Here is a 13,488-nt window from a genome sequence, read left to right as displayed (position 1 = left end):
GCTGGACAACCCTTTTCAGGAGGAATATTCCCAAAATATTCCCAAAATCCCACCTGCAGCCCACCCCCCTGTGCCACCCGAGGCTGTTCCCAGCACTCCCAGCCCAGCGCTGGGAATGTCACCCTGTCACCTCCCTGTCACCTCCCTGCCACCCCCGGCTGTGACAGCACCACGGCCCCGGGGGCTTTTTTGGGCTGTCCCAGTTCCACGTGCCGGGAGCACACGTGGAGGATCCTCGGGAATCCAGGCCGGGAGGACGGGGCACGGCGAGGGAGGTGCCGGACCACGAGTCCTTTGTGCTCCAGGCCTCAGATAAAATCCCAACCTTCCCTCCTCGGTGTTTGCCTTTCAGGTGAAGTCACGAGGCCGGGAGACATTTCCCCAATTAAATCCTGAAACCAGAGCAGAGCTGGGAGCACGGAGGGGGTTGGGATGCTGAGGTGTCCGTCACCCTCCTCCAGCACCCTTGAGGATGCGGATTTTTGGGACCAAACCTCCTTAGTTTTCCATGCCTGGAGCTGAGCTCTGGCAGGATGGGGGGTGGATGTGGCTCATCCCGGGATCTGCAGAGCCTTTGGCACCCGGAGGGCCTCGAGCTGCTGCAAGGGATGGGACTGAGGTCCATAAAGGACATTTCCTCCCATTTTTCCACATCCTCGGGGGTCACACGGTGCCTCTGCCCCCACAGCAGCTTTCCCAAGGGAAATACAATTCCCAAAGCAGCCGGTGTCCCGGGATGCTGGAATTCCACTGGCCCAGGCCTGCTGAGCCCTGGGTCGGATCCCCTGAGCCTGGAACCACCCCAGGGCTGGGAAGGGCCCATCCCTCCCCCCTGGGTTGGTCCAGACTGGGCTGGAACGGGGGGAGGCTCCGGAATCCCTGTGGGCCATCGGGGACATCATCGAGTCAGCAGAGCTGAAGGGTTTGGGAAATTGGAAAAAACAACCCAAATCCCACTAAAATTGGAGTTTTCCACAGAACAGAGTGAAGGGACCTGCAGAGGAGATCCAGTTTTTAGGAATGAAGGGGCAGGATGGGTGTGGTGAGATCCCAATGGATAACGGGATAACGGCGACATCCCCACCAGCTGACAAGGAGGAAACACGAGGATTTTGGGACCCTGTGGGAATTTGGGACCCTGTGGGATTTTGGGACCCTGTGGGATTTTGGGACCCTGTGGGATTTTGGAGCGTGCACATTCCCGGTTCCAACCTGGTTGTCCCCCCTCCTTCCCCATGGACCCTCAGCAGGTTCTGTGCAATTCCAGCAGATTTCCCCCACTGTCCTTGGGCCACTCCAGACAGGGACAATGGTCCCTCTGGAGCCTCTGGCCCAGAGCACCGGGACACTCCAGCTCAGCCTTCGGGTCAGGGCTGGAGAGGATCCCAAACACACAACGTTCCAGCTGGGGAAGAGATCCCGAGGCTCGTGGAGGAGGTGGTTGGAGCCGGATCCTGCTCCTGCTGTCCCTGCTGGGGAGGGCGTTCAGAGGGGGGGTCTCCACGGCCACAGAGAGCTCGGAGAGGAACCCTGAGGAAATCCAAGAATCTTGGAAGGGACTGTGGACTGGCCAGGAGGCCAGAGTTTGGAATGGCACCGGACCAGGAGGTGGCACGTGCTGGAGGGGCCTCTGAGCAGAATTACCGGGAAGGGGGGAGCCACATCCCTGTTCACTGATGGATCCTGTGCGGGGGGACAGAGTCGGGCACGGAGGGAACCCCCCCCGACAAGTTATGGGAATTCCTGAGGGAAAGGGGCAGTGGAGCCAGTGTGCAGGGGAAAAGGGCTCCAGCTGGCCCTGGCCACTCCTGGAGGAGAGAAACGGCCAGACCTTCATCCTGCACTGACCAGGGGTGGGGGGATGGCCTGGGAGGGGGCAGAGAGGGAATAACCGGGAATGTGGGGGGAAAACAGAGGGAATAACCAGGATAAAACCAGAGGGAATAACCAGGATAAAACCAGGGGGAATAAACGGGAATGTGGGGGGAAAACAGAGGGAATAACTGGGAACAAACCAGAGGGAATAAATGGGAATATGGGGGTAAAACAGAGGGAATAACTGGGATAAACCCAGAGGGAAGAACCGGGAGCCCGGGGGGAAAACAGAGGGAATAACCAGGATGAAACCAGAGGGAATAACCAGGATAAAACTAGAGGGAATAACCAGGATAAAACCAGAGGGAATAACCAGGATAAAACCAGAGGGAATAAACGGGAATATGGGGGTAAAACCAGAGGGAATAACTGGGATAAAACCAGAGGGAATAACTGGGAACAAACCAGAGGGAATAACCGGGAACATGGGGGTAAAACAGAGGGAATAACTGGGATAAAACCAGAGGGAATAACCAGGAACATGGGGGTAAAACAGAGGGAATAACCAGGATGAAACCAGAGGGAATAACCAGGAACACGGGGGTAAAGCCCCTGGGCTGGCCCAGGGTGGGAAGGTGTCCCTGCCCGGGGAAGAACCCGCTGGAATATTCCCTGTATCCCCCCCAGCCCCCCACGACAGGAGCCGGGTTTTCCCTGCTGGGAACCGGGACAAAGCTCCTGCAGCGCCCGCTGGAACCACCCGGGAGCAGCGGCTGGGATTTCAAACACCCCCCACCCCGCCTTGGGGGCTCCTGGAACCTCCCTCTGGGTTGTTTCTAAAGGACTTACCCCTGGGCAGTTGTTTTACCTGTAAAACCACCCATCCTGCTCTTTTTCTTTTGGTCTCTAAAACTGCTCATCCCATTTTGGGGGCTCTTAAAAGCTCCTATCCCATTTTTTGGGGGGGCTTTCTAATCCACTTAGCCCGTTTTTTAAAACCACTTGGCCCATTCTGTTGTGACTTTTAAAGTGACTTTTCCTGTTGTTTTTTTTTTTTTTTGGCTTTTAACCAGTTTTGGGGGCATTTTTAAGCCACTTACTACCATTTATTTTTTGGCTTTTAAAATTACTTACCCCGGGGTGGTTTTTCTTTTTTTTTTTTGCTTTTTAAGCCTCTTATCCTGTTCTTCTGGAGCTTTTAAAACCCCTTTTCCCTTTTTTTTTTCAGGGGTTTAAAAATGACTTTTCCCTTTTTTTTTTTTTTTTTTTTTTTTTTTTTGGTGTTTTTTTTGGTTTTTCTTTTATTTTTTTTTATTTTAACCCAACTAATCCCTATTTTTGGGGACTCTTAAAACCACTCGTCCAATTTCTTGTGGTTTTAAAGGCACTGAACCCATTTGGGGGGGGTTTAAAACCGCTCATGCCATTTTTGAAGGGCATTAAAACCACTTATCCCAGTTTTTTGGCTTTTAAAACGATGTCTTGGTGGGTTTTTTTTTTGGCTTTTAAAACCACTCATCCCATTGGGGTTTTTTGCCCTTAAAAAGATTTATCCCAGGGTGGTTTTTTTTTTTTTTTTAATTTTAACCCCACCTTGTCCCATGTTTTGGAACTTTTAGACCCACTTATCCCATTTAGGGGCTCTTAAAACCCTTTACCCCATTTTCTGGGCTTGGAAAATTACTGATCCTGCTTGGTTTGTTTTTTTTTTTTTTTTTTTGCTTTTAAAATTACTGATCCTGGTATTTTTGCCTTTTTTTTTTGTTTTTATTTTAGTCTTTAAAACTGCTCATCCCATTTTTGGGGGCTTTCAAATCCACTCGACCCTTTTTTGGGGCTTTTTAACCCACTTATCCCATTTTTTGGGTCTTTTAAAATGACTTAGCTTAGGGTTTGGGGTTTTTTTTTTTGCTTTTTAACCCACTTATCCCATTCTTTTGGGTCTTTTAAAACCACTTACCTTTTTTTTCTGGGGGGAGGGGTGTTAAAAGTGACTTATCCTGTTTTGTTGGGTTTTATTTCCTTTAATAGCATTTATCCCATTTTTGGGGGACTTTTACATTCACCTGAACCATTCCTTTAGGGCTTTTAAAATTATATATCCCAAGGACTTTTTGGCTTTTAAAACCACTTATCCTCAATTTTAAGGCTTTTAAAATTACTTATCCTGGAGTGTTTGGTTTTTTTTTTTTGCTTTTTAAACCCATTATCCTTTTTTTTCTGAGGAGGGAAAGGGGAGTTTGTGTCCAAAGGGGCTCATCCTGGGAGGGGTTTTTTTGGCTTTTAAAACCACTTGTTCCATTTTTGGAGCTTTTCAAACCACTTCTCCAATTTTTTAATTTGTTTTCCCTCCTCAAGCCACTTATCCCAGTCTTTGGGCCCTGTAAAGCCCCTCATCCCCCTTCTGAAGGGCATTAAACCCACTCAGCCCAGCGGTTTTATTTTTTGGGGGTTTTTTTGTGGGGGGTTTTTTTGGTTGTTTTTGTTTGGTTTTGTTTGTTGGGGGGGGGGGGGTTGTGGGATTTTTTTTTTTGGGCTTGTATCCCAACTTTTGGGACTTTAAAAATATCTTGGGGTTCTTTTTGCTTTTAAAACCACTTATCCCATTTTTTTTAAATTTTAAAACCACTCATTCCAGGGATATTTTCAGATTACAAAACCCCCCTTGTCCCACTTTCTTTTCTTACTTTAAAACTCCCTTATCCCATTTTGGGGCTCTTAAAATCACTTACCCCATTTTCTGGCTTTTCCAATGACTTTTTGTTTTGGTTTGGTTTGGTTTTTTTTTTTGTTTGTTTGTTTGGGGTTTTTTTGGTTTTTTTTTTTGTTTTTATCACCACTTTTCCCATTTTTTTGTGGCTCTAAAACCCCCTTAACCCAGTTTTTGGAACTTTTAAAGCCACATAACCCCCCCCTTTTTTTTTTTTCTTAACCCCCTTGTCCCGTTTTGGGGCTTTCAAAGCTGCTCATCCCCTTTTCGAGGGGCTTTAAACCCCCTGAGCCCAATTGTTTGGCCTTTAAAATGATGTCTTGGTGGGATTTTGGGTGGGGGGAGTTGAGTTGTTTTATTTGTTTGGGGTTTTTTGTGTGGTTTTTTGTGTTTGGGGTTTTTTTTTCCTGCTTTGGTTGTTTTGCTTTTTGTTTGGTTGGGTTTGGGAGGTTTTTTGTGGTTTTTTTTTTGTTTGTTTGGTTTGGTTTAGGTTTTATTTTTTTTTTCCTTTTCTTTTCAAACCACTTCTCCCCCTATTTTTGGCTTTTATTTTTATTTGCTTTCAAAATGACTTTCCCGGGATTTTTGACCTTTAAAACAAATTATCACTCCCCTTTTTTAATTTTATTTTTATTTTTATTTGGCTCTAAAAACCACGTCCCAGTTTTTGGGGCCTTTAAAATTCCTTTCTCTGGGTGTTTGTTTGTTTTTCTTTTAAACCCACTTATCCCATTTTCAGGGCTTTCAAAACCATTTACCCCCTGGGGTTTTTTCCTTTATAAATTATTCATCCCGATTTTTGTGCTTTAAAACCACTTATCCCGATTTTTGGGGCGTTTACTAAACCCACTCATCTCTATTTTTGTCTTTTTAAAGATCTTATCCTCTTTTCTTTCTTTTTTTTTTTTAATCCTGGTTTGATTTTTTTCTTTTTCTTGCATTTAAAACCACTTATCCTTTTTTTTCTTTTTGCTTTAAAAATGATTTATCCTGATGGGTTTTTTTTTTTGTTTTGGTTTGGGTTTTTTTGCTGGTTTGTTTGTTTGTTGTGATTTTTTGTGTGTTTTGGGTTTGGGTTTTTTTTGCTTTGCTTTTTTTTTTGCTTTTAAAACCAATTAATCCATTTTTGGGGGGCTTTTAGAACAGTTTATCCCTTTTTTTTGGCTTTTAGAATGACATATGCTGGGGGATTTTATTCTTTAAAGCTCCTTGTCACATTTTTGGGGCTTTAAAACCCACTTACCCCATTTTTTCCCTTTAAAACCAATTCTCTTGTTTGTTTTTTGGGGTTTTTTTTGGTTCTTTTCAAACTGCTCATCACATTTCTGTGGCTTTTAAAACCACTTGTTCTCTTCTGAGGGGTTTTAAAAACTGCTCATCCCATTTTGGGGGGGCTTTAAAACCACTTGTCCCCTTCGAATTCTTGCTGCCTTTAAAACCACTTACCCAGTTCTTTTGGGGCTTTAAGGACATTGATCCCCTGTTTTTCTTTTGCCTTTAAAAATGACTTTTCCTACTGGGGGAGGTTTTGTGGGTTTTTTGCTTGGTTTTTTGGTTGTTTTTTTCTTTTAAAGATATTTATCCTGCTTTTTAGGGACTCTTGAAACTGCTTTTAATATTCTTTTGCACCTTCAAACCCCATTCATTTTATTTTATTTTATTTTATTTTATTTTATTTTATTTTATTTTATTTTATTTTATTTTATTTTATTTTATTTTATTTTATTTTATTTTATTTTATTTTATTTTATTTATTTATTTTATTTATTTTATTTTATATTATTTTATTTTATTATATATTATTTATTTTATCTTATTTTATTTTATTTTATTTTGTTTTATTTTATTTTGTTTTATTTTATTTTGTATTTATTTATTTATTTATTTATTTATTTATTTATTTATTTATTTTACTTTATGGGTTCTGGCACTTAAATCCACTTGTCCTGTTCTTTGTGGCTCTTAAACCCACTCATCCCATTTTGGGGACCTCTAAAATAACTTATCCTGTGGGTTTTTTGCTTTTAGAACAAGTTATTATTATTTTTTTTTCTTTTAAAACCACTCATCCCAATTTGGGGACTTTTAAAACCTCTTATCCCATTTTTCTGACTTTTAAAATAACTTACCCTGGCATTTTTTTTTTTTTGCTTTTAGAACAAGTTGTTGGTTTTTTTTTTCCTTTTAAAACCACTCATCCCATTTTGGGGGACTTGTAAAATTTCTTATCCCTTATTTTTTCGTCTTTTAAACCCACTTTTCCCATCTCTGGGGGCTCTTAGAACCAATCATCCCACTCTGGGGGCATTTCCCACTTATCCCCCTCTCCGAGGCCTTTAAATCCTCTCACCCCAGTTTGGGGGCTTTAAAAACCACTTATCCCGGGGGTTTTTTTGCTTTAAAAAGCGCTTTTCCAATTTTTTTGTTGGCTCTTAAACCCACTCATCTTATTTTGGGGGGCCTTTCAAAACCACCTGTCCCAGTTTTCTGGCTTTTAAAATGATTTATCCCTGGGCTTTGGGCCTTTGGAACCCCTCATACCATTTGGGGGGCTTTTAAAGCCACTTCTGCATTTTGGGGGGGCTTTAAAAACAGTTTATGACGTTTTTTGGCTTTTAAAATTACTTATCCTGGGTTTTTTTGTTGGGGTTTAAAACGACTCGTCACAATTTCGGGGCCTTTTAAAACCATTTATCCCAACATTTTGGCCTTTAAAATGACTTATCCTGAGGTGTTTTTGGCTTTTAAAACCTCTCGTTCAATTTTTGGGGGCTTTAAAACCCCGTATCCCGTTTTAGGGGCTTTTAAAAGAACTTTTCCCGGGGGTTTTTTGGCTTTTAAAACCCCCCCATCCCACTCCTCGGGCTCGGAAATTCGCTATTTCCGAATTTTGGGATCTGTTCAAACAACTTATCTCGGGTTTTTTTGGCCTTTAAAGATCAATTATCCCTTTTCCTTTTTTCGCTTTTAAATCCATTTATTTCGGGTTTGTGGGGGAGGAGCGGGGGGCGTGACCAGGGGATGGGCGTGGCCAGGGAGGGCGTGGCCGTGGAGAGGCGTGGCCAGGGATGCGTTGCCATGGGAACGGGATGCAGCCGTGGGGGTGGGGGGGCCCAAACCCCCTTTCCGCGTGGATTTCGGGGGTCGGGGCCCCGTTGCCATGGGGATGGGAGGGTCAGGGAGGCGTTGCCATGGAGACGGGAGGCAGCCGTGGGGGTGGGGGGGTCACAAACCCGTTTCCATTTGGATTTTTTTTGGGGGGGCCCCACACCCCCCCTCGAGCCCCCCCCGGCAAATCTGGGAGCCCGCGGTCTCCCGTGGGATATTCCCGGCTCTTATCTCGCCTCATCCCTGGAATTTGATCGCTCGGAGCCCCCCCAGGCGCGGGGGGGCAACGACCGGGCGGTCCCGGAGCTCTCGTGACCCCCCCGGGTGATCATTAACCCGCGGGGGGGCCGGGGGGGCTCCCCGACCCTTCGGTGGGCGCGATGCGGCCGAGGGAGCGCAGGTAGGGGGGCGGGGGGGGGGAACCCCCGGGGGGGACACACATGGGGGTCGCGCTGGTGGCCTCGAATCGGGGCGGGCCCGTGGGAGGGGGCGGGAGGGGGCGGGAACGGGGGCGGTGACCCCCGGGGGGGCGGGCAGGGGGGTCAATGCCCCCGGGGGGCGGGCAGGGGGGGTCAGTGCCCCGGGCCGGGGCAGAGACGGCCCCGCTGCACCGCTGCAGAGCCCGGGCAGGTGAGGGGGGCGCGGGGGGGCCGGGGGTGGTCCCTGCGGGCACTCCTTGGGGGCACGGGGGGGTCTCCCCTTGCCCACCCCGGGGGTTCAGTGCCGGGCTGGGGTTCAACAGCCACCCCGGGGGTGCACGGCCCCCATCCCCGGGCCTGGGGGGCTCTGCAGGGGAGGGGGGGCAGGTTTCCGGGGAATCCCCCCCCCCCGGTGCCCTCGGTTTTCCTGGCGGTCATCTCATGGTGTCCCCACTTGGTCTGGGGTCACCCTGTGGTGTCCCCAGTGTCAGCGGGGTCAGCCCACAGTCCTCCCCATTTTCCTGGGGGTCAGCCCACGATGCCCCCCCAGTGTCCCTGGGAACACCCCCTGGGTTCCACCGGGGTCCTCTGCGGTGTCCCTGGTTTTCCTGGGGGTCACCCAGTGGGGTTCCCAGTTTTCCTGGGGGTCACCCAGTGGGGTTCCCAGTTTTCCTGGGGGTCACCCAGTGGGGTTCCCAGTTTTCCTGGGGGTCACCCAGTGGTCTCCCTGGTTTTCCTGGGGGTCACCCTGTGGTGTCTCTGGTTTTGCTGGGGGTCAGCCCGTGGTTCCCCCAGTTTTGGGGGGCTGCCGGCACTGCCGGCGGTGGCACCGGAGCGGGAGGGCTCGGCTGTCCCCCCCCCAGTGCTGACCCCCCTGTCCCGTGTCCCCCAGGATGTGGTTTCTGGGCGTCCCCTGGGCACTGGCCCTGCTGGTCGGCGCGGCCCCCCCCGGCCCCTCGGCGGCCCCCCTGGACCCCGCGTCCATCTTCTCGGACCTGTCCCCGGGGGAGCTCCGGGCCGTGCGGGCCTTCCTGATGGAGCGGCCGGAGCTGGGCCTGGCGCCGAGCCGGGGGGGCCCCCTGGCCAAGAACTCGCTGTTCCTGGTGGAGCTGCTGCCGCCCCCCAAGCGCGCTGCCCTGCGCTTCCTGGCGCACGGGGGGCCGCGCCCGCGGCGCGAGGCTCGAGCCGTCGTGTTCTTCGGGGCGCAGGCGGAGCCCAACGTCACCGAGCTGGCCGTGGGGCCCCTGCCGCGGCCCGGCTCCTACCGCGCGCTGGGGCCCCGGAGGGGCCGCGCCGTGCCCTTCTGGGCGCGGCCCATGACCCAGCTGGAGTACGAGCTGCTGCACGAGGCGCTCGTGGCCGCCCTGGAGCCGCTGGAGCCGCTGCTGCGCGAGGCCACCGGCTTCGGGCTCCGGAACTGCTCCGCGCGCTGCCTCACCTTCTCCGACGTGGCGCCGCGCGGGCTCGGCCCCGGCGAGCGCCGCACCTGGCTGGTGATCCAGCGCTTCGTCGAGGGCTACTTCCTGCACCCCGTGGGGCTGGAGGTGCTGCTGGACCACCGGGACCCCGACCCGCGGCGCTGGGCCGTGCGGCGGCTCTGGTACGACGGGCGCTACTTCGGCTCCGTGCGGGAGCTGGCCGAGCTCCACGCGCGGGGGGCGCTGGCCCTGGCCCGCCTGCCCGAGCCCCCCGCCCGCCACCTCTTCTCCGGCTACGAGCCCCGCGGGCGCTTCTTCACCGGGACGCCCACCGAGGTGCACGGCGCCAAGGTGTGCGAGCCGCAGGGCCGGCGCTACCGCCTGCGCGGCAACCGGCTGGAGTACGGCGGCTGGAGCCTGGCCTTCCGCCTGCGCTCCTCCGCCGGCCTCCAGCTCTTCGACGTGCGCTTCGGCGGCGAGCGCGTGGCCTACGAGCTGAGCGTGCAGGAGGCCGTCGCCTTCTACGGCGGCCACTCGCCGGCGGCCATGCAGACCAAGTACATGGACGCCGGCTGGGCCATGGGCGCCTCCAGCTTCGAGCTGGCGCGCGGCGTGGACTGCCCCGAGACCGCCACCTTCCTGGACGCCCACCACCTCCTGGACGCCGACGGCCCCGTGCGCTTCAGAAACGCCCTCTGCGTCTTCGAGCTGCCCACCGGGGTCCCCCTGCGCCGCCACTTCGACAACGACTTCCAGGGCGGCTTCCACTTCTACGCGGGGCTGGAGGGGCGGGCGCTGGTGCTCAGGACCACCTCCACCGTCTACAACTACGACTACATCTGGGACTTCCTGCTCTACCCCAACGGCGTCCTGGAGGCCAAGGTCCACGCCACCGGCTACATCCACGCCACCTTCTACACGCCCCAGGGCCGGCGCTACGGCAGCCGCGTGCACAGCCACGTCCTGGGCAACCTCCACACGCACCTCGTGCACTACAAGGTGGACCTGGATGTCGCAGGTGAAGGGCCCCGACAGCTCTCGACACGCCCCGGCCGTGGGGAGGGCGCTGGGAGGGGGAGCTGAGCCCATGGGGTGTTCCAGGGACCAGGGGGCCTTGTCCCTGAGGGGGGTGGTGCCACCTGGACATTACCTGGACCCTCTGGTGATGACCACCCTCAATGGGGTCCCACCCCTCCATGGGAACATCTCTGCAGAGCCTCAGTCTTCCATGGTGGTGGCATCTCCTGGGGCCCCAACCCTCCATGTTGGTGGCATCTCTGGAGGGTCCCAGCCCCCCATGATGGTGGCATCTCCCTGGTTTCCCAGTCCTCCCTGGTGGCATCTCCACTGTGTCCCCCCCTCCGTGGTGGTGGCATCTCCAGGGGGTCCCAGTCCACATCCTTGGTGTCATCCCCACAGCGTCCCACCCCTCCATGCAGCACGTCCGTAGGGTCCCAGCCCTGCGCGGTGACACCTCCGCGGGGTCCCGTCCCCGCCCCGGGGGTCTGTGCCGCCGTGTCCCCCCACCGACCCCCCTCCCCGCAGGCACCGGGAACAGCTTCGAGACGATGGACATTCGCTTCGAGAACATCTCGAACCCCTGGAGCGCGGGGGCCCGCGTGGTGCAGCCGTGGCTGCACCGGGAGCCGCGGCGCCGGGAGCGCGAGGCCGCGCTGCCGCTGGGCCGGGCCCCGCCGCGGTACCTGCTCTTCACCAACCCGCGCCGGCGCAACCGCTGGGGCCACCGCCGCACCTACCGCCTGCAGCTCAGCTCCCACGCCGGGCCCGTCCTGCCCCGCGGCTGGCGCGAGGAGCGCGGCGTCACCTGGGCCAGGTGGGCGCGGGGCCCGTGGGGGGACGGGGCTGCCCCGTGGGCTCTGGCACCCGGCTCCGTGCCGAGTCACCGGCGTCACCCAGTGCTGTGGGCACGGTGCCTTTCCCCCTCACACCTTCCTCTGGTGGCACTTCCCCCTTGGTGACACCTTCCCTCAGTGGTACCTACCCCTGGTAGCACCAGACCTCGATGGCACCTTGCCTCACTGCCACAATCCCCTGGTGGCCCCTTCCCCTGGTGGCACCTTCCCTTGCTGGTACCTGACCCCGGAGCCCCCCGTTCCTGCCGTGGCCCCCAGAGCAGGCAGTGGCCTCGCCCAGGGGCTCTGCGGTCCCAGCCGTGAGTGCCCTGGCTGAGGGGGACCCCGGCCTGCTGCAGTGGGGACGTGTCCAGTGACACCCCCAAGCTTGAGAGCCCCTCAGGAGTCGGGGAACCCCCTGGAAGTGGGGTGTCCCCCGGGGCTGGGTGGACCCTTGAAGCTGGCGAGCACTCAAAGCCGGGGAACCCCCGAGCCCCCTTGCCAACCCCATGTCCCCATAATGTGACTGGGCAGGGGGTGGCACAGCAGGGGGGCCAAGGCAGGGGTGGGAGAGGGATCCCCCGGCTGGGACCCCCCCAGCACGGGTGGGTGCCACGCCCAGGCCGACTCCACCCCCTCACCTGTGCAGGTACCACCTGGCCGTGACGCGGCGCCACGAGAACGAGCCGAGCAGCAGCAGCATCTACAGCCAGAACAACCCCTGGGACCCCCCGGTCACCTTCGAGAGCTTCATCCGTGACAACGAGACCATCGAGGACCAGGTGACACTGGGGGCACAGCGCTGGGGGCACGGGGGGTCCCATCTCCGGGGGGGAGCCCAGCTTTGGGGGCTCCCCGGTTCCAGGGGGATTCCCAGCTCCAGGGTCTCCCCCACTCCCATGGGGTTCCCCAGCTCCAGCGTATCCCCAGCTCCTGAGGGGCTTCCCAGGTCTCAGGGGCTCCCCAGCTCTGGGGGGTCTCCCCAATTCCCACTGGTGTCCCCAGCTCCCGTGGGGGGGTCCACGGTGCCACGGGCCCCGCTGACTGCGCGGTGTCCCCCCAGGACCTGGTGGCCTGGGTGACCGTGGGCTTCCTGCACGTGCCCCACTCCGAGGACGTCCCCAACACGGCCACCCCCGGCAACGCCGTCGGCTTCTTCCTGCGCCCCTTCAACTTCTTCGACGAGGACCCGTCGGTGGCCTCGCGTGCCCCCGTCATCGTGCGCCCGCTGGACCCCCCAGCCTGCTCCCGCCTGCACATCCAGCGCTGGACCCCCCCCAGCCCCGGCGCCTGCGTCCACCCCGAGCCCTTCAGCTACAACGGCACCTACCGCCCGGTGTGACCGGGCACGGGACACCCTCACACCAGCCCTGGGACGGGCCACGGGCCAACACCCCCTCCGAGCCCGGCATCGGCACCACGGGACACCAGGGACACCGGGGACACCGGGGACACTGGGGACACCAGGGACACCGGGGACACTGGGGACACTGGGGACACCAGGGACACCGGGGACACTGGGGACACCGGGGACACCGGGGACACCGGGGACACTGGGACGCTGGGGTGTGGGATGTGTCACTCCATGTCACACGGTGCCATGTGCCAGGCCATCACATGGTGCCACGGTAACGTGTCACACACGTGTCACTTGGTGCCACGCGCGCCGTGCTGGGCTCGGTGAAGGGGATGTCACCTCATCTGACCCCCGCACCGGCACCGTGTGGGACACCAGTGCCTCTGGGACACCAATGCCTCTGGGACACCGTGTGGGACACCGGTGCCTCTGGGACACCGTGGCACGGGGCGTGTCACCCGGTGCCTCACAGTGCCATATTGCACCTGTCGGGCTCAGCAAAGGTGATGCCACCCCCTCCATCGCCACGTGGGACACCAGTGCCACCGGGATGTGTCACACGGTGCCCAGTAAAGGCCATGTCACCTCCTCTGTCCTGTCTCTGCCACCGCCGGGACGCCCCGCCCCGTCCCTGGCTGTCACCTTGTTTGATCGCAGTGACACTCGAGGTCATTGTGTGTCCCCCCCGCGGTTCTGTCCCCTCCCCCGGTGACACACAGAGCCCGGGGGTCTCTGTCCGGTTTATTGGGGACACCTACGGCGGGGGTGACATGCAGGGGTGACACGGGACAAACACGGCACACGCTAT

General features: G+C 55.6%; 1 protein-coding gene across 2 annotated transcripts; it reads left to right on the top strand.

Moving 5' to 3' along the window:
* The first annotated feature begins 7,997 nt into the window (after nucleotides 1-7,997).
* On the top strand, nucleotides 7,998-13,268 carry AOC1 (amine oxidase copper containing 1). Of its 2 annotated transcripts, none has more exons than XM_051806127.1 (5): nucleotides 7,998-8,033; nucleotides 8,945-10,488; nucleotides 11,016-11,304; nucleotides 11,973-12,105; nucleotides 12,387-13,268. In XM_051806127.1, exons 1-5 carry the CDS (start codon nucleotides 8,014-8,016, stop codon nucleotides 12,663-12,665), a joined length of 2,265 nt encoding a protein of 754 aa, XP_051662087.1. In that variant the 5' UTR covers nucleotides 7,998-8,013; the 3' UTR covers nucleotides 12,666-13,268. The 2 variants fall into 2 exon arrangements, with proteins under 2 accessions (XP_051662087.1, XP_051662088.1); XM_051806128.1 differs by lacking the exon at nucleotides 7,998-8,033 and adding an exon at nucleotides 8,218-8,263.
* Nucleotides 13,269-13,488: the final 220 nt, after the last annotated feature.

This window comes from Manacus candei, unplaced genomic scaffold, assembly GCF_025592945.1.
Source record: "Manacus candei isolate 608988 ecotype Guabito, Panama unplaced genomic scaffold, ASM2559294v1 h1tg000066l, whole genome shotgun sequence".
Classification (NCBI taxonomy): domain Eukaryota; kingdom Metazoa; phylum Chordata; class Aves; order Passeriformes; family Pipridae; genus Manacus; species Manacus candei.
The sequence above is the reverse complement of the archived record's forward strand: the minus strand, read 5'-3'. Positions and strand labels throughout refer to the sequence as shown.